This window comes from Oryza sativa, chromosome 2, assembly GCF_034140825.1.
Source record: "Oryza sativa Japonica Group chromosome 2, ASM3414082v1".
Taxonomy (NCBI): domain Eukaryota; kingdom Viridiplantae; phylum Streptophyta; class Magnoliopsida; order Poales; family Poaceae; genus Oryza; species Oryza sativa.
Window position 1 is genome coordinate 30,253,216 of NC_089036.1, and position 21,352 is coordinate 30,274,567.

Below are 21,352 nucleotides of genomic sequence, written 5' to 3' on the forward strand. Positions count from 1 at the left end.
CTGAGTGAGCTTTCCATAGAGTCCAAGATCATAAAAAACGGACTCCTGAGCGAAAAGTTATAGTCGTTTTACTCTGTGCTTTTCGGAAGTTCCGAAAATTATCGGAAGTTCCAAAAATGGTTGCAAAACTGAGTTTAGCTTATGTAAATTTTCGTAAGTTTCGAAAATTCCAGTCTTTTGCCTCCAACGGCTAGTTTTTGAGGGGCTCGGGTATATAAACTCCTCCACCCCTCCTATGAGTGGCTGCTGTTCTTGGGCAACATTAGATACATCCAAACCCAAATAGCTATCCCCATTTCCCATCCTTTGTGGTGCCTTTTTGTGAGGGGGATTTGAGAAGGGAAGAGAGTTGGATTGAGAGATTGAGAAGTTAAGAGCTAGTGAGCTTCACTCCATACTTTGAGCACTCGAGTTCATAGCAAGCAAATCTTCGATTGTGTTTGTTACTCTTGGGGACTAAGGTCTCCTAGACGGCTAGGCGTCGCCGGTGAGCACCCAAGGTTGTGGTGTACCACGGAAAGTTTGTGAAGGCTTCGCTTTCGCCTCCGCAAGAGAAGAAAATCAAGAGTGAAACCAATGAGTGCATTTGTGCAACCTCGTGAGGAAAGGGTTGAAATAGACCCGGCCCTTGTGGCCCCTCAACAGAGACGTAGGATCCGTGGATCCGAACTTCAGGAAACAAATCAACGTGTCTCCTCTCTTGGTTTGCTCGTTCTTGCCATCTCTCATATTGTGCTTGAGCTTGTTTTTGCCTGATCTACTTGCATGCTTAATTAATATAGTTGGTGACCTTATATCTTGCTTAGATATCTTATTTGTCACCTTTTGATTCATATACATTTTGTTTATTCGTGCTACAAGTCCATAGCTAGTGTTTTATTCCGTTATCCGCTGAACCTTTCGGTTGAGATCGGAACTTTCAATCCCATACCAAAAGTTCCGATTTGAACCGAAAGTTCTCATCTATCTAATATGCTATGAAGTTGTGGTAATTTTTTAGGAACGCCTATTCAACCCCTCCCCCACCCCCTCTAGGCGACATCAAGGTCCTTTCAAATCATGATCATTGATGATGCGTTTAGTTGGAGGGATATGATGGGTTGGATTATAAAGAACTCGTTTTTCATAGTGTTTGGCTTGGAACAAGTGGAATGATCCGTTAAAGGAATTCCCTCTAGATCTGGTTAGCTCCATCCCTCAAAAGTGGATCAATCTAATCCACTTCCTCTTGACATGTGGGCCACATCCTCTGAAACTAAAAAAAAAAGATCATTAACACATAAATGAAACCATCCCATCCTAAAAAAAACTAGGATGGACCTAACACATCCCACTTGATCCCCAAACCGAACACATGCTAACAAAATATGATTTTTGTTACATGGCACTCAAAATAAATTGTACTCTCTATTATTTAATGCTGATAGTGTTCAGCAGCAAATGTAACTATCTTGTTCCAGCCCTTTAGGTATGGGATACCGTCCCTCATCATCCCTTTTTTGAAGTGACAAAATTTGCTACTCCCTCCGTTTCACAATGTAAGTCATTCTGGCATTTCCCGTATTCATATGTTTAGATTTATTACTATCAATATAAATGTGAAAAATGCTATAATAACTTATATTGTGAAACGGAGGAAGTAAAAAAAAAAACTTCTGGTATGAGATACTGTACGTCATCATCTCTTCTTTGAAGTGGCCAAATCTTGATACACGACAAAAAAAAAAAACATGATCTTTAATAAAATATAATTTTTGCTACGTGACACTTAAAAAAGTAACTCCTTACTTGCATGTATATATTATTTTAGTGTATATGGTATTCAGTAGCAAATGTACACAAAAACGAAATTAGCGTAGCACATTTTGCCTGCGTACTGCATCTCCTTGAAGAAGGCAAAATCGTTGTACTACCTCTTACCTTCAAGAAGATGAAACTGTTATTCTGACACAGTCCAATGCTGGATAATGGTCCTACAATCCAAAAAGCATGAAGAAATAGGCAATACCAAATCATGGACATTCTTTTTCTGCCAACTAAGCTAGGCAGTACCGAAATACGATTCCAGCAAAAACGACATAATTTTATGAACGAACGAACTTGACTCAGCTTTCTGGTGTGAAGGCAGAATGCTTAGTCATTTTATCTCATCATCAGTAGTCTATCAATGTCACAACAATTGTTTCACTTCATTCTCGTTTGTTATTATTGAACTCATCCTAAGAACCCCTTCAAAAAAAACAAACAAAATTACTCTGCCACCATGCTGGCGTGACAATTCTATGTGGGTAAAAAACTCAAAGCACCCTAGAATTCCAAAATTGTTGGAAATAAACCTACCACTGATGTTACTTTCTATGACTTCTGCTTTGATTTCTGCTTCTTCAACTCCAAGGAAGTCCCTAATCCTACTGGTGTGGAACCACCGGACTTTTTAGACGATGGCCCGTTGGTATTCCCTGCAGTGCCGTTTTGTGGGGGTCCATTCGATTGCTGACCTTCAGATGCATTTTGAGTGCTGGCAGTAGCGGAAGTAGCAGCGGCAGTGGCTGGAGTGCTACCAGAAGCAGTAGGCGCCTTCGCCGAGCCCAGATAGTTGAGAATTTGAGATAGATTAGACATGTAATCAGGCGCCTGCCCGCTTCGCACATTAAGGCCTCTGGCAGCAGCTTTCTTCCGAACTTCTGCAGTTGCCCGAGCAGCCCGCTCATCAACTCCTCTTACTCGAGGAACACCTTCACCAACTACTGCAGCATTAAGTGATCGGTTGACATTTGCTGATCCTTCACCAGGTTGTTTCGCAGCTGCCTTCAGTGCTCTCACCAAATCAGGATTTGCCTGTCAAATCATAAGGTAAAAACTGGATGTCAAAAGAACCAAATACAAAATACTGAGATGTCTAATAGCCATATACATATACTTCGTTAACAGTGACAAGGAGAAACCCAAAAAAAAGTGGCAATGTACCATCACCTTCAAACGACCAAGCGTGCCAGGGATTAATCCATGTACAGAATAGCAAACAAACAATATAGGGACAAATATTGGGGCAAAAAGCTTCCATAACTAAAACAAGAGAATGTCAATTCAATCATACTGCCAGTCAATTCAATCAACATCATCTGATGCAACACTAATGTTGCCAGATTCTCAAAAGGAGGTTTTCACTCTGTACTTCCTATGACAAGCTAAAAAGGAACTACGAGTCTACGGCTATCTATTCTCCTGGAATTGTAGGGTTGTATCAAAGGCAAAACGGTAAAGACTTCAAGATTGCAGCAACTAAACTTACCTTCAACAACTCAATAGGATTAGCAGGTGGGTTAGTACCCTGCTGACCTTTTTGCTTCTGGGCATTCACCTGTACAGCAAAATGAGAGTTACGTCTTCGATGGACAATGCAAAACCGGATCCAGCATGAAGATAAAGGTATGCAAAGCAGAATGGAAGATTTTCTTACACAAAGGTTTTGCATTGCATTACTTGGTACTTCCTCCGTTTCACAATGTAAGTCATTTTAGCATTTCCCACATTCATATTTCATTAACATCAGTATAAATGTGGGAAATGCTAGAATGACTTACATTGTGAAACGGAGGGAGTATATTAGATGTACAAGAGATACAGGACCAAATAAAAAATAGCCGTATACATTTTCTTAAGAAAATACAAAACTACAATACTATGCCATACATAAAACATGTTGCATGCTTGTTAAAAGTATCACAAATCCAAATACAGTTTAAACTTATACCTGCTGTTCTCGCGACTTAAATGTATTTAACCAACTTTCTGCATCCTTAGTCCTTGAATCATCACTCCCCAATTGTTTCACCAGTATATCATAGGTCTTCTTTTCATGCTGCCATCAGAATCAATACATGAGATCAATGTTTTCAAAGTATTCTTTTTACCAATCATCTTTCTGGTGAACTGACCTGAATTGAAAGTTTGAATGCACCCATACAACTGAATGCAATGGCAAGGGCATGATAGCAGATAGCTGTTTGAATATGATCTGGTCCTAGAAGCCTCTCGTTCTTTGTGAGTGCTTCCTGAAGATACCTAAGAGCAGTACTCATATTCCCAGCATCCTGGTACATCATTGCAACATTTATAAGAGTCGCTGCAACATCTGGATGATTAGGACCTGATGCTAAACTTAGCAAAAGCAACGTGCGAGACATGTGACGCAGAGCAAGTTCAGTTTGATTAAGCCCATGATAGAACAAAGCCATGTTACCGTAGCTGAAAAAGAAAATAACACACAAGGTTAGTTAATATAAAAGATATTAACTGCACAAATTGAAAGAAAGAAAATGATGTTGTAAATTAATATCACATATGACAAAGATACATTCATTCTCTAGTTGGTTTAAAGATTTCTAGTAGATGTTGGGATCTAGGATGGGCGGTCAGTTTTGTATCAATAACGTGAAATTTAGCTTCACAACAAGGACAAGATCAAAATTCTATAGAAAAATTGAAATTGAACAACATGCCTGTGGGCTGTATCAGGATGATCTAGACCAAGGCATCGCTCATTTATGATAAGTTCTCTATGTTGCTGCACAATTGCTCCTGGTATATCGCCAGCATGGTACAAAACCATAGCAAGGTACCTTCAGTCAAAGGGAAAACAAATTAAAATCCAAAGATTTTATTATGGATGACTTATGTACATAAAAACAAAAAGAGAAATCTAGAAAATGCCAGATGCCTAAACAAATAAGCTAATGTGTTACCGGCAACAGTTTGCGGCATCCTTATGCATGGGACCAGTAATCTGTTAAAGGTCATAAATAAATGTCAGAAATCAAATATCCACGTTTTTGCCGTAATATAGCTGTGATGCATACCTGTTGAAGTAGTGAAAAAGCTTCAGAAAATAGTGCATAGGCCTCATTCAATGTTCCCTGAAATGCAGGTATAAAAATTTGTAAAATCCACGAGTACAGAAAATTAAACAGGATACTCCCTCCAGACAAAAATAAGTGACAAGCATCTTTTGAACATTTCAAATCAACTATTAAAAGTGATATGGTTAGATTTGTCTTCAAAATAGTTTCAAAACAATTTAGCTATGATATATATTTTTTATAGGTTCTATACAAGTAAAGAAGTGCATTGGTGTACATATCACTGTCCAAAATGACACTTATTTGTCAACAGAGGAAGCATTAATCAGTATAAGATGAGTCCATCAAAACATGTTATCACAAATTTCACGGGAAAATTATATCTGGATTTTCTCCATACATACCTCAGCCATCCGGATTTTCCCTGCTTCCATAAGATTCCTTGCATCTGTACATACAGGAACAGAATGCTTGACAACTGGTTGGAGATTCAGGATATCTGAAGGCTGGAATGGAGCTGCAGCATCGAGGTCATATTTGCGAGAAGCAATTGTTATTCCCACCTATTATGCAGATTATGTCACAATTGACCAAAAGAGCACATAAGAATTATTTGTTGGAACTACTTGCAGCCAAACTATTAAACATTTCTCTGAAAGAGAATAGCAAACTCAATGAATATAGAGCTGAACAAAGCAAACCTTTTGGCAAAGATTGCGGAGTACTGCAACTCTTTTAGCACCAGTCTTAGCATCATCGGTCACTTCAAACTAAATAAAAGGAGTGTTATATTGATGGCATCTATAGAAAACTACGGAAACAAAAGAAGCAATAGCCACTACCAGATATTTATGTTTCGCAAACTCCTTAATGTTAGACCAAATCCCATCAGATGTTAGATGGGAAAATGTTGGCACAATGTTCTTTGAAGAAGCAGAAAGGCTTGATTTCTGTCCCTCGGCAGATTTTTGATTTTGAGTCTTCTCATGACCCTACCAATTTGAAAATCCAAAAGAATAGCCATTAGTTGCAGTTAGAATACAAGTGATGACATGAGTTTCTTACACGTGGAATAGCATACCTTTTGGGTTTTTGTATCCGTACTGTCAACACTACCTTTTGTGGAAGGTGCCAAAACATTGCCAATAAAACAATTTAAGAAATGAGCAATGGCTGGTCCAATATCATGATCTGCGCTTTGCCTAAGTATTTCCTGGGATGGGAACAACAAACAGTACGGTCAACAAATTGGCATAGTTTTTCCAATGACTTCTTATTAAACGTGGTAAAACAGGAAAGTTATGCATTTTGATGAATAATCTTATCCATATAACATTTGTTTGAATGGACAGCAGGATGAGTCTGGGTGACAGTATGACTCATCCTTTAGAAATTATTAAAGAAATAAATGCAAAGAATTTCCATCATAAAAACAAACAGCTGGTAAGATAGATCTATCACCTTGACCACATGCTTTGCCGACCTAACAATTATCTCAGAAGACAACAAACCCCGTAGATGTGGCAAATGCTTGATCATGTCAGCTACCTGAGAAAGGAATTAGATAATGAACATACTATACATAAAATGCAATGAACTCACATCCAGCTGGATCAGTTCAGAGACTCACTTTGCCAAGATACCTAACATTTATCCCATTGCTATGCAGCACATCAGTCAAAGTCTGCCCATCCATGGGGGAGACATCTAGGGAGCAGAGATCCTGAACAAACTTTGGTATCACCGTGTCTAGAAGATACGAACCAACCTTTTTAACCAATGCTTCATCTGCTGCAATCTCCTAAGAAAGCAAAGAGTAGGCTGTCAATAAATTAGAGCAGGGATATCAAGCAGGGAGTAGTTCTAAGACTAACCTCTGGACTACCAGCAAGTTTGTACTCTGTAAACACATTTGGATTAAAAAGGATTTCTGCAGTTGACTCGTTATGTTCAGCTGGTTTAGTAGCAGAGCTGTCATCAGATGTGCCAGGTCTAGGACCAGAGTCTTCATCAAACTTATCAGGTCTAGGAACAGAGTTTTCATCAGATTTGGCAGGTCCTTCCGCAGTTGTAGCCTGAAATAGGTGGACTAAGTTTCCAGTTTGCATATTTGAAACAAGAATAACCACATTTTTTTTAAAGAATTTTAGGCATATGAGTACCACAAGGGAAATTGAACACCCATAAACTGTTAAATAAAAATGGGAAAATCATTTTGCTTCATGATATTGGATAAGTTAGAACTTTAGAGTTTAGACAAACAAATCATTACCATGCAACTGAATAAGGGAAGATATGAAAGTGAGAAATAAAAACGTGGCAATGTGTTTTAGGTTATAAAGGAAAATAGCATATCCAGTTTGACTTGACTGTAACACTAATTTAGGAATGAATGCTTTTGAACAAACACAAAGTATTCCATAATAAATTTCTGCACCAACCGTAGCATCAGAAGTACTTACCAATTGCCCATTAGATTCTCCAGGAGCATCTGCAACTTTCTGTGTAGTGGATTTATTTGTGGATTCAGCCTGCTTACATAAAGATATGAGATAGTTAGGACTGATCATATACCAGCGAACCATCTTCTTTGCAGAAAAAGGGAGACCACGGGATCAGCTCACCTCAATGAATGAGGCTACAAGTTCAGGCCTCAACACACAGAAGCGGTGCTGTAGTCCAATGTAGTTAGAATCTCGAGGGGTCACTCTCATCAGATCCAAAATATAATGCCTACAGTTGGAAAAGGGGAAAGGATCATGTTATTCAATAAAAGGATATCAACATTAGCACTGTAGTGTGTGTTCACTGAGTACAAGTTTGGGCAGTTTGACAAAATTATAAAGGTTCCAAAAGAGGCACCCCCTCCCCCCCCCCCCCCCCCAAACACACACACAAAACACCTAGAAGAAGCTTATACAGGATCTCCAGCACCCAAAAGAACCACTGAGCATTTAGAAAAAGAAAAAGCACATTGTTGTTTTTAGATATAGATTTTGACCTGTCATCACTTCCAACAATTCCCTTGCATTCAACCGTAGCAGCTAATTTTACAGGATTACCAGAACCATCCAAAACCACATGCTCCTTCACATGGAGTCGCTTTGCAGCCTCAACCACCTAAAATAATAGATATCATCAAGAAATAAGGATAGTCTTTGAATACCACAAGGCACAGAGTACATCCACTGCTGTATAACATGATCAGAGTGGTTAATCACTACCACCAAGAATCAAGTATGGCTACAAAAAAAAAATCTTTCTTGACTTGCTATTCCAATTTCCATAATGATCTTCAGTGGAAATTAAGTGCCACTAAGTAAGGCTAACATCAAAAATTGCATTACCGTTTGATAGAAAATCAAATTGTGCACAAGTCAGGCAAACCATTAAATTTTCATCTAACAAGCCACATGATAAGCTTGTGAAAAACTTGACAGGGAAACAAAAGTAAAAGTATATAAGTATCCGAAGAATTCAAATATCAAGAATAGTTCTTTAGTCACCATACTTGGTACAACATGCAGTTTTAGCATCACCACTGATAATCAAAATATATCAAACAGGCACCCATCATGATCATTATTAAGCAACATCATCTTAATTAACATAACAACCAGTTTATATTAACTTGCAAATTCTCGTTAGTTGTGAACTGTACGACGTCTAGCAACAAGATAACACCACCATCAACTAAAGAACATAAGTTTTGAGAGCCCATATACTGAAGAAAATTCATTACTCCTGTACAGAGAATATTTTGCATGCTAAAAGGAACATATTGGCCAACCTTTGAATGGAATGACTCATTCCAAGATATTTTCTTGCCATTATCAACGGAACCATACAGAAGGGAATCGGACTTGTCTCCTTGAAGAATACCAGGTATGATGCTCTACAAGACAAGTACAGTTGTACAAGGCAAATAAACAAAAACTCAGTTAAACATTTTCAACAGGACACATTTTATGAGAGAGAGAGAGAGAAACTAAGACAAGGATAGAGTGAAACAACAACATACAACAAAATGCAATGATCAAATTTATAACAACATCAGCAGCAAACTGTATGAAATCATATATCATGCTAAAAGGGTACTACCACCATCCCAAAATATAAGCATTTTTTAGGTGGGCACGGGTATTAAGAGAGTAGGTTGAAATGATTGTATGAAGGTTGTGATTGGTTGAGAGGAAAAAATATGTAACAAATTAAATGGATGATAGTTGTGATTGGTTGAGAAGACAAAATAGGTAACAAATTAAATGGAGGATGGTTGTGATTGATTGATAGGAGAGTATAGGTAGAGAAAAAGCTTCATTTTGGGACAAGGTACTGTGCTAAAAATTGCTACATTTTGGGACAGAGGTAGTATAAATCTAGGTATCTACTTATCAGAAGAATATAGAAAGATTATTGCAATTAACATGTGCAAGAGAAAAAAGGTATCCAGTAGAACATAAAAAAAAATATAGTAATCAGGAAACATACCTGTGCTACAACCCTGTGACCTCTGTAATCAATAATTGCCATAGCAAGATTATACAGCCCAGGAATATCAGATTCTTGGTATGCCTTAGTTCCTTTTAAGTCATTGTTGGCAGAAGCATAGGTAGCCTGTTCACTGTCTGCTATCTGTGCCTCTGCCGATGCATCAGAAGTATTGTCCAAAACACCATTAGGTTCTTCAGTTTTTGAATTTGTTGTGCCACTAGGATCTGCATGGTTCTTATTTGGCTTAGACCCCGGATCTGAGGAGCCTATCACACTTCTGCCAGATCCATTTTGACCATTTGGCTTCTGGTCCTTTGGGAGTTGCTCATAGTCGGAGTCAACAGCGAAACTAAAGAAAATATTGTTGTGTACATACCTGAAATATAATAAGAGCATAGGTAAGCATCTCTAAATGGGAATTAAAACATCATTAAAAAACAGTTAAGCCAGATGACTCAAACCAAACCTGATGAGCAAGTGCAAAAGAGAAGTTCCTAACAGTCACATGCAACACACACCCTTCCGAGAGAGAAATTTCACATAACACTAGTCCAAAATTCCATACAAAAACCAAACAACACTCACAGACATAAGAATTGTTTCGCTAACAGTTCAGATAGTATTATATTTGAGCTTACTCACATATGAAAACATTCCGGATCAGTTGGATTTATTGGGGGTATACACCTATTAATGACACCAACTGCCCCTTTAACTGCAGCATCAACGAAATCACATGTCACCTTATAAAGTGCTCTGCCACGCAATATCCTACAATAGCCAGAAATATTTATTGTAGATGATATAAATAGGCAATCCAAGAATGCAAAGGTAGGTAACAACCTTTCTTGAGGATTGCTATGAGGAAACTCCTGGCAAGACTGTAATTCTTCATTCCAGTCTCTTTGCATGCCAATCAATTCGGTTCCATATGACAGCACAACAGAATCTTCAGCCCTAGCTGCATCCCTTCTATGTTCTGCTAACACAAAAATGTGGAGTATAAAAGCTATATTACAGCATCTACACAAAAAGACAAAATACATGGAGTAATCTACAATAAATAATAGCAGTCCCAAAAACAAGAATAATTAGCAAAGAAGATCGACGTAAAGAGCTACGGAAAATAGGAAGGATGAAAGGTTCACAGACAAGGTCAGAATCAGCTGAAAAGAATCTGGCAATGATTATGGGGTATATCAACTGAAGTCAACGCTACAATAGTTGTAGAAGTAGAAACAACATAAGAATAGTTGTGCACATCAAACCATTCTGCCTGCCGGCAGAAAACATGTTCATAACTAGCTTAAGATTTGACCATACCAGAAGCGGAACACTTCAAATAGTCATTAAAACCTTAGTACAAACAGAAAAGAGAATGAAATTGTGAGCAGGGAATGTACTGAATAAATCACCTGGCACAGGATAAGCTCCCAACCAAGAAGTCACTGGGAGCAAGGCCTGAACATTCTCAAAAGGATGGGCTGATGCTTTGCGATCCAAAATTTCACGAAAACCTTCATAAGATTTGCCCGACTATTGTTATAGAAACTTAAGAGTAGTCATTTGACATAATAAGGAAATATTTGAGAGCAATTGAAAACCTTTCTTGAACTTGGCACTGATTTTTTGTAGCAGACCGACTAGGGTGCTGTCCTCCAGAGCCTGTTTGCTAGGCCTTGGATCCAGAATACTTCCATTGCTAGAGTTCACATAAAATGATTTGGAGTTTCCTGTGATACAGTACTTGTTTCCTTCTAAGGTCATAACATCAATATAAATGAGATCTCCATGCAATCTGAAGAAAGGATCAACGACTGTGAATTCCATGGAGAATCAAAATACTAAGCAATAGCCTTATATTTGACCAATCTTTCTAAGGTATCCAAATAAATGACACAAGTGCGGAATATGCGGTCATTAGAGTTACCTCCTATAACTTGGCGGAGGATTAAATGAAGAAAAAACTATGCTACCCACGCATTTGATCTCTGCTGGTACAGATGGCAACAAATTAATGACAGCACCAGTACTGTCCTCCATGAAATTCAACCCATCAAGCTCTTGATTAGCCGTTTTCCCAGAATCTCCTAAGTAAAGAAAAGACAGAACATCAAAACTTGCGTGTAAATTAGTAAACTAATCAGTGACATGCAAAAAATTCCTAATAATATAGAATGTCATCAATAAACTACACAGCATAGGGCAAAACCAAGGGTTGTACCTGCAGTATCTGCAGATTTTTCCTGTGCAGATTCTTGCTGAAGAGCAAGGGATGTGGAAAGTGATACATGAAGACTAGAGAGGGATAGCAATTCCCTGACACGACGGAGATGTGACCTAATAGATCTCTCATCATATATCGCTAGAACAAAACACAAATCGTTGCGTCAAATTTTAAAAGGAACAACTGAAGAGAATGATCCAAAAAAGATAATTTTGAATTGCATACCAGCAACAATCTCCAATGAACAGCCACCAGCAGTTATATCAGCAATCTCAGCAATTTCATTATAGTCCTCAAGCTCATGAGTTGAGCCATCTTTAGTGTGCAATAACAAATCATAGCATGTGTAGAAGCACGTTTCAGGAGCGTCCAAGAGAAATTGTTTGACATCAATGACGGAGTCTCCAGGGCTTAGCTGTAAGTAATATCATGATACGAATTACACAGAACCAGTACAGACTGAGAGACACAGCACACTTTGTATATAAAATACCTGCAACTCAAGCTTTTCACCAGACTGTGTCTTAACAGAAACAGGGTAGAGATGAACCTCCCCTGTTGAGATAAAACGGTTGGTTGGTTGTTAGAACTTAAGTCACTAGAGAACGAAATATAATTAATAACACATCTAAGCACATAGGAAGTCCTCATGATCGATCAAATGAGAACGGGTAGCCCAATGTGGAAACAAAGAGACATGCTGTTAATAAGATAAGTAGAGTATTCCAACAAGTGTCTCAGTTCAAGAAAGTTTCTATCCAGGTAGAGTTTTGTAGCTTATCACAGCTTTTTGAAATAGTTAGAACAGGAAAGTATCAGTTGTTGCATCTTACAAATGCTAAAGACACTTTTTTGCCCATTGCAGTAGATACTATGTATACCTATCATCATTAATGCAAAAACAAAGTCAACAGCAGCAGCATTAAACGTGTTCTTCATTCCACATAAATTGAACTCAGCTAGCCTTACCCTACAATTTTTTTAAAAAAGAAAATGCATCGTTCTAAACTACTTAATTACTAAAAATGCAGATACCAGCTGTATCCTTGTAAAACTTAGTACTGCACACTTGGTAATTCTCTAGCCCGATGGCCTGTCAGTACTAAAACTCAGATATTTCTCTAACACGATGGTATTGCACAATTCATTTATCTCTCTAAGACCAGAGCTTTATTAAAATTATGTTCTATATTCTACAAGGCACAGTTTCTGATTTGAAGAAACAAATACAGTATCAGTATATGAACACGATCGAGTGGGGGAGACCATTACCTTCAGCTGGCTTCTTCGCGGCTTGTGTTTCCCCAGCTGCATCGCCCTGCTCCTTCTCAGCGCCAGTGTCACTGCCCTCTACGACGGCAGGTTCACTAACTTCCTCGATCTCGGGCTTGGCATCCTCGACTCCATCGGTCACCGGCACCTCCGGCTCCGCCGCGACGGCGGCCTGGCTTCCACCCTGCGCCTTCGCCTTGTTCCTCGCGCCCTTCGACTTCCCCGCCATATTCCCTGCCCAGGCCAAAAAATACCAAACCCACCAAATCCAAATCAAATCCAAACCCCACCACAGAGTCGGCCACACAAACGACTCCCTAATAACACGGGTCGCGCCGCTAAACCCCAACCAAACACGATCTGGAGTCGAATCAAAAACCCTAAACCCTCGCCAAATCGACCCCGAGGCGGGCGCTCCGTTCGGCCGGACGCGAGCCGGGGAGGAGAACGGATTGGGGGAGGGGAGGGGGGAGGGGGGGCGAGTGAGACGAACCTGCCGCGCGGCGGCGGGGAAGCTTCGGCTCCGGTGAGGGGGGCGAGGAGAGGAGAGGCGGCGCGAGGCGGAGGGGAAGGGAGAGAATGATTGGCCTCGCGAGAGGGGGGCTGCTTGGGTAGAGAGCGGTGGCGGCTGGACGCCCGCGCCTTTTATATGGGCGAGCGAGCCCCCTAGCCCCCTCCCCCTCTGGCCGCTGGTCTCTGCGGCTCTGGGTGAGGCGCTCTGGCTATTTTCATTATTTTTTTTCTTTTTTTTAATTCGCTGCGCACGTAATGCGACTATGCGAGTGATATTTGTGAGGGCATTGGTGTGCTGCCTTGTAGAAGGGGATTGTTTTTTTTGTTTTGTTTTTTTTTTGGGAGATGTAGAAGGGGTATTTGTGGTAGTCTACTTGTGGAGCCATCCCGTGGGAGGGATTAGGGGGGTTGTTAGGGTTTTGGGAGGGGTTTAGGCGGCTCTAAACCCCTGTCACGCTAACTAATGACGATCCTGAGTGTCGCGTGGTGCAGCCATTCCATTCAAGACTTCGTCACAAAAGCAACTTGGGGAAATTAATTTTGGCATAAGCTATGCGGAAACGCTTAATATCGGACGTCTGACGTATCATAAAAAGTCAGATGGGCAAACTACTATCTCCCTATCCACTTCATACATCCATTACATGATATAATGATCTTTAAAATATTTTTTCTCCTAAACTACTTATCCAATCGATGATATGATCATACCATTATATTTGTTATAATTAAATCTTTACAACAAGATATCACATCATTACATTCCGATGAAAGAAAAACATATATTTCAATCCGTTAAAATTTAATGTTTCAGACGCGGTAGCAATATGTTTCAACACATGTTTTTGTTATGTTTCATAAAAAAATTTAAATGTTTCGATAACTAAATTTTCTTGTTTCACCATATATAACCTAATGTTTCATAAATGACCGATAAAAAGTATGGGATGTTTACGTCACTACTCTCTCCCGCCATTCGATTGGCTTTCTCCCCACACCATGCATGTATGCATGTATTTAGTGATCTTAAAAATACTTTTTCTTCTAAACTATTTATCCGATGAGCGATTTGATCATGCCGTTGAATTTGTTATAATTAAATCTTTATAACAAAATATCACATGACTATATTCTGACGAAAGAAAAACATATGTTTCAAACAATAAAAACTTAATGTTTCATATGTGATAGCAATATTGTCAGTGATATGGGCCCGGGAGTATCATGTTTAGAGGGAGGAGGTTGTCCCCCAATGCCACGTGGCCCTCCCCCAGGGGGAGTCAGGCCCGGGGTGGGGTGGCGGCCACTCCTTCCCAAAGACTAGTTGGAGGAGGCTGCCCCCCAATGCCACGTGGCTCTCCCCGAGGGGAGTCGGGCCCGAGGTAGGGCGGCGGCCACTCCCTCCCAGAGATTGGACGGAGGAGGTTGCCCCCCAATGCCACGTGGCCCTCCCCCGAGAGGGGTCGGGCCCGAGATAGGGCGGCGGCCACTCCCTGGCCGAGACTAGAGGGAGAAGGCTGCCCCAGGCGCCACGTGGCCCTCCCCCGAGGGGGGATCGGGCCCGAGGTCGAGCGGCGACCGCCCCCTCCCGTGACTAGGGGTCGGGCTCCCCCGACCCCCTCTCTAGGTCACCACGTACGGTGGGTTAGGTGTCCGCCTACAGGTGTCCACCTACCCGCATTTATGGCGACCCGAGCGGTCGCGCCACGCCGCATTTAATGCGGTGTGCAGTGCACTCAACCGGTCTGTGACCGGTCGAATGACCGATGGGACCCAGTATGTCAGGCGCACCATCGCGTATGTCAGGCGACGTGCAGCCCGACATGTCCCATCAAATAATGATGGTGAGAGGTTCTTATACTCTTATCCCAGCCGGAGTCGGTCCTCCCTCTTTGGTCAAAGCAAGGCTCCCGTTTCCCGGTGTAATAGGAGCCCAGAAGTCTTCACCCATTAAATGGTGACTGACAGGGGCACCCCTCGTGTCAGGCGGCAAGATTTGACAGGCCCCATCATCAAGACGACGTGCGCTTGGCTTCCCAAGTCAAGAGACCAGACATGCATTTAATGCAAAAATTATAATACTTCTCCACCGGAGCTAGGTTAGGTTGTTGGGCCCATGTGGTAACCCCTTGAGGTATAAAAGGAGGTCCAGACCTAGTGGTGGAGGGGGGAACTTTCGAGCGAACTCGCGCTTGGGTCTCGCAACCTCAAGCACTAGTGTTCTACACTCAATAAACCAAGCACAAGAGTAGGGTATTACGCTTCATAGCGGCCCGAACCTGTATAAACCCCTTTGGTCTCATCGTCTTTGGGGGGCTCGACCCCCTCAACATCACACGGCTTCACTCACCGAATCCTCGAATCTCTCCCGCTGCCCCTGGCCGAACTCACAAAGGGGGGCCTCACGGTCCCCTGGTGGAGGAGTTCATTCTCCAACAAATATGTTTCACCATGTGTTCGAATTGTGTTTCACAAAATATTTGTATGTATCAGAGGCTGATTTTTTTTGTTTCACCATGTATAACATAATGTTGCACCAACGGTCAACTGAAACATTTGACCGTCTGAATTTTTTTATACCAACGGACGTTCGATTTGTAGCTCTCTCCTAAGCTATGTGTAGACTTTTTTACAAATCGAAAGTCCAATGTTACACATAAGAATGCACTATTATGTTCTAACCATGCTTCTTATACTTCTTGAGTAATCGACATATGAGATTCACGTTCATCAAATCCTCAACCTCTAGTGCTAGTTGACTGCGAGCAAGGATGATTGATTGCATTGGTATAACAAGAACTATTGATTACGGGCCGTGGCAATGAAGGAGCGGCCTTGTGGATCCATGCATGTAGTGGTTAGCTTTCTTGCCTTAGTAAACAGGCAGTACGCTTGATGACAACAATGGCGATTGTAGATATAGAACACTAAAAATACAAGGTATTTGCTAGAGGACAATTTAAAAAACAAGGGTTTTCTAATGGATACTTTAACCTCTTGTTTCTTTGCCATGAGACACCGCCCTTAATAGTTTGTCATTTATTGCCATTTTGGATAGTCAAATGACACAAAGTGCCCTTCGAAAAGGGCTAGCTTTACAATAGCAATGTGAAGTGGGCTATGTCCGGACAAAGAAGAAAACGAGAAGGAGCATCACGGGAGCATCAAGTGCAGTGAGAAAGAATGGACGGTAGTGAGAAAAAGTGCCAACTAGCGAATGGACGAAATGAAGGGAATTTTGGTTATTTAGCAAAGTTTCTCTCTTCGAATCAGTAAGAAATGATAAACATAATACTCGCGATATCTAATGGGAAATAACCAATAAACTAGATTGTCATATGTTTTTTTAAGTGTACTCCAATAAAGACCATGTTTCTTTTGTGTCCCATATCATTTTTTGTCTTTTATATTTTACTAGCAAACTACCCTTGCATTGCAATGGAAAGCAGAAGGTTATGATAGAAATTATATGATTAGATTGAGGTTCAGTTTTTATGATGGACTTCTATGTTAGCTCTACAGGTCCGATGGGTGCTTCAGCACAATGTAGTGCACAACAACATCAAATAAGCCTAAAAAAGATCAGCATGTAAATGGTAAAATAACTAGAACAAATGAAAGTGGATGACCTACATTTTTTTTATGAACGGAGGAAAGTAGCAAACCAGTGTAAGCTCTAATGAAAATGGTATGAATCACTCAAACAAGCCATTTCTGCCTAGGCTCACAATTTGTCCTTATACGATTAAGTTCAAATCAGCGTAACCTTGACTTGATTGAGTTAGTTTGACTAAAATGATAACCACTATTGCACCGTACCACATGTTATTGGTCTTCTTCTTCACGTAGAGGATGAAAAGGGACAGAGAGAGAGAGAGAGGGGATATGGAGAGATAAAAGGTGGGTTGTAGTAGGATATAGACGAGACCATATTGAGAAAAACATGTTCCTGAGAGTAGCAAACCTAGTGGCATTGTCAACTTGTCGATATCCAAATAGGACATATGCTTTGGTCAGAACGTGGATTCCGGGTCTAGAACCACAATGACGACATCAATACATGGGACCGATGGCACACCTAGCTCCTATGAGTCTATGGCCTCACCGCCATCCTCTCCTTGTGCACATGCACTACATTGTCATTACCATGGTTAAATTACGACGTTGTCCACTCTTCTTAAAGGATCGCCGAGTTACAGAGTCCGACACTAACTCCACCATCAACAACCTTTTGCAACTCCAAGTCCAATTTTAACCTACTAGGACTAATTCGACGCCTACTCTAACACCATGAAGGCTACTCGATTTTTAACTAAGACATTTCACTCATAAATAGAATCTCCTTACCTTCAGTCCAATCGAACGTTTTACTAAGTTGGTCCATGATCAGTGATGGAGGACTCGGTAGGGCGAGATGTGGCGCTCGCCATACCTCATTGCCCGCTACCCCCAGCTCCGGGCTCTGGGCAGAGACAAGGCACCACCGAGATAGACAAAGCGCAGTGAAGCATCATCAAACGAACGAGTCATATCCGCACATGCATCATTTGCTAGCAGGTGTTTTTGTGTAAACATGGCTTTTAACTATTGAATCTAGAGGCAAATTTCCCCATTCTCCACCTCCATCGATTCCCCCGATCTCCATCCCCATCGGCGCCTTGGTGGCTGCTGCAAGTCTTCGGAGCCTAGAGGGCGGAGGCAACGCGTCGCTAGCGAGAAGGCAGGAAGAACCATGTTGGTCGGGAGAAGTGTGGCTGCTAGGCTCCTGGGTGCAACCACACAGAGCTGTGGCATCCACGTCGAGCGATGGCGCGACGACATGGCATGGGAGGCGGTGACAGTGGCAAGCTAGGAGGCGTGCAACATAGGGTGGACGCAGGGTGGAGGGTGCAGCAGCAAGTCACCAAGCAAGCAAGAAGTGGCCATCATCAGAAAATGGATAGATCGTTGATATTTATCTTATCTTATCAACCTCGAATATATTATACTAATCAATCTTTACTATTTGTTTCGTAGATTCTACATATATGATATATCTATCTATCATCACTAATTCCTACATGTGATGTATTGCTAAAAGCATGTATTTTTTTTCTTTTTATTCTTGTTTTGTGCTACTGCTAACACAATTGTCCATGAACCACACCTGTATTTTTTTTCCGTCCTCCGCCACTGTCCATGATCAAAGACAATGGTTCAAGATATTGACTGAAAACAAGCACTTCTGATTTCATGGCTTCATACATGCGGACAATCTCCATAATGAACTTTGTCTCACCCTCTCATGGGTTTGATCATAAACTCTTTAATAAAGACACATTCACATAAGATGTTTATTTCTCCAACAGTTTTGCATGTGTGATGAGGACTGATGGGTGTATAGATCTTGTGTTCTACATCAAGAGTCCCCATTGCTACAATGTTCTTTATAGTGTTATAGTGTGATGATTTCCTTTTGATGAGGAAGAGGATTTAGAATCACAACTGATTCTCTCAATCTGAGAAGAGACTTCTAAAGGGTGTCACCGTTATGGATATGCACAATAGGATCAAGTATTTTCCGGATTCCATCTATATCCTCTGTGATGTTATTTAGTGTTAAAGAACAAAATTTCTTACCTTCACCCAAGTGAAGAAGCATATCTTGCTTGGCATCAAACTAAGGTTTTGTGCTTGATTGGTTGTTTCTTGAAGCAAAGCATCTTTTCTTCAAACTTTTAGAAGTGAGATCTCTTGCAAAATTTGGTCTAATTAGATAGAGGATATTATAAAAGCTCTAGAAAGTTATTTTGAAATGGAGCCTCAAACTATGTTTCCCTACATGAGAAAAGGTAAAGAAATCGGTACAATAAGAAAATAAACAAGTAAAATAATATTGGGGATCAAAATAGTGTCCATGACACTTTAAAAAAAAAGCGTCTACGGCACAAAATGATAGACAAGAGAATCTCTACTATTCTAAAAATTGAAGATATTTTTGCCAGTACTTTGGTATGTCATTCGTGTATGAGTCGTTTTTAAGTTCATTCGCTTTTGCAAATACATATCCGTATTCGAGTCGGGCTTTAAGTTCGTTCGCTTTTGGAAATGCAAAAGGAGTCGTATAAGAAATCTTTTTAAAAAAGACTCGCATGCTAACTTGACATGATTTTCTAGAAAAATATATATCTAAGCAAATTCTCACAATGAATTTCACGGTGAACAATAATAAGATGAAAATAGCCTTCACCCGTTGCAATGCACGGGTATTTTTTTCTAAGTTATTTTATAGGTACCATATATGAAAAAGTGGGGACCTAGGTCCCCACTACTGGCTATCTAGGACTCTAAGGATTTTCTAACCATGCCATGTGGGATCGGGCCACGACAGCGAAAGGTGGGACCGGGAACTTGGTTTCTTGTTTTAAACCAGGTGAGTCCCGAGCCATGTGGCTGCTTGGGCCCCTACTATGCCATAAATACGATGGGGTGCGAACCTTCAATGCTTCACGTCGCGCAACTGCCCTCGCTTTTAATGCGAGGGATACCAATCCATCTTTTGCGTATGAGAGGCGACATGCTAACTATAGAACTGGCCATAATTACCCCTAGAAAGTTGAGAACGTGGGCTGTCAGATAATGTGGTTGACTATCATATCGCTTGGTTGGGCCCACCACAACCCGACACACACATCTCTCTAAAGCCGATAGGTGGGACCAGTAGACGTCATCAGCGTCCGTACCCAAGTCGATGCAAAGGGCATACGACTCAAGTCATTAGCGTCCGTACCTAAGTCGACGCAAAGGGCATATGACTGAGGCAGACTCGCCTCGTGAGAAGCAAGATCCAATAGAGGCAACTAGGGGCCTATAGTGGACCCTACCTGTCAGCATATGATAAGACTTTTTATAAGAGCAACTATATCATGGTATCCCTCGCGGTGCAAGACTCTCCCTCTCTTTTGACACGTGAGGCCGCGTTTCTCCGCAACCAACACCTAGGTGTCCCTCAATGGGCGCATCACCTCCCTCAACCGCAACGCTATACCCACACCTGCGCATCCTGTCCTTCCCTCTCACATTGTTGTAGCATGGGGCCACCACCATCCTTTCGTATTCGGCCAAAACACTATAGAGAAGGTCTTGAGTTTTTCTAAGTGTTCGGATGGTAAAATACCATCTAAAGCGGCAAAATGATAAATTATATTTGAGTAGAGTAATGGCAAAATACCATTCAAGTGGCGAAATGGTAAAATGCTATTCGAGTTGGAAAGTACTATTCAAACAAGTTTATGTTACTAAGCTAAATAATATCTTTTGAGTGCATTTCTAACTAGTGACAGGTAAAATATCAAGGACTAAGCAAGTGGAAAAGAGTGGTTGAATATTCTAGGTGGAAAAGACTACCCGAGATGAAAAATACTACTCGAGCAATAAAGATGCCAAGAGAAGATTCCATGGGACCACTCTCAACCACTCCGGCTAGCTGGCACCAAAAGACTATAATGACATCCCAAATGTACCAAAATATCTCTAAAGTTGCTGACATGGCAAGGGTATAATTGTAAACTCACAAGGGCCCAATGGGGACAAGATTGTAATCTCACATGTACGGTTACGGACTATATAAACCGACCAAAAGCCTGTAGCAAGACAGGACAATTTTAGATAAAGAAATATTATTCATCAAAAGACATGCATTTTGTGTTCGGACTCATTTTCTAGGATAGGCGGGAAAATGAGTTTTTCCTTTATCCCCAATCTTATTCATGACCTTAGGTCATGACACACATGACGCGCGAGGTTGCCCCTCCCCTCTCCTACGTGGTCGTGCCCCAATTCCTGCTTTTTTTCCCCTGCACTGCCTCCTAGGTACACTTTTTGTCTGCTCTTCAATTGCTTTCATATGTATAAACAAGGTGTTATTTTATCTTTTTTTTTTAAGGATAGGTGTTATTTTATCTTATTCGCGTAACTATTTTTTCCTCAGTTTGAAGGAGGAACATAC

General features: G+C 40.9%; 1 protein-coding gene across 3 annotated transcripts; it reads right to left on the reverse strand.

Moving 5' to 3' along the window:
• Positions 1–2,082: 2,082 nt before the first annotated feature.
• On the reverse strand, positions 2,083–13,465 carry LOC4330529 (clustered mitochondria protein). 3 transcript variants are annotated; one of them, XM_015770316.3, is made up of 29 exons: positions 13,346–13,465; positions 12,853–13,086; positions 12,074–12,135; positions 11,806–11,995; positions 11,578–11,718; positions 11,284–11,443; positions 10,958–11,151; positions 10,769–10,870; positions 10,197–10,332; positions 9,996–10,124; positions 9,351–9,729; positions 8,650–8,754; positions 7,861–7,979; positions 7,484–7,592; positions 7,322–7,390; positions 6,734–6,934; positions 6,490–6,660; positions 6,321–6,407; positions 5,941–6,072; positions 5,702–5,851; positions 5,561–5,629; positions 5,264–5,422; positions 4,860–4,916; positions 4,746–4,786; positions 4,503–4,622; positions 3,939–4,248; positions 3,755–3,862; positions 3,293–3,361; positions 2,083–2,838 (listed from the first exon to the last, which is right to left on the reverse strand). In XM_015770316.3, exons 2-29 carry the CDS (start codon positions 13,079–13,081, stop codon positions 2,356–2,358), a joined length of 4,281 nt encoding a protein of 1,426 aa, XP_015625802.1. In that variant the 5' UTR covers positions 13,082–13,086; positions 13,346–13,465; the 3' UTR covers positions 2,083–2,355. The 3 variants fall into 3 exon arrangements, with proteins under 3 accessions (XP_015625802.1, XP_025878644.1, XP_015625801.1); XM_026022859.2 differs by having other exon boundaries at positions 2,083–2,229; positions 2,341–2,838; positions 9,996–10,332; XM_015770315.2 differs by having other exon boundaries at positions 9,996–10,332.
• Positions 13,466–21,352: the final 7,887 nt, after the last annotated feature.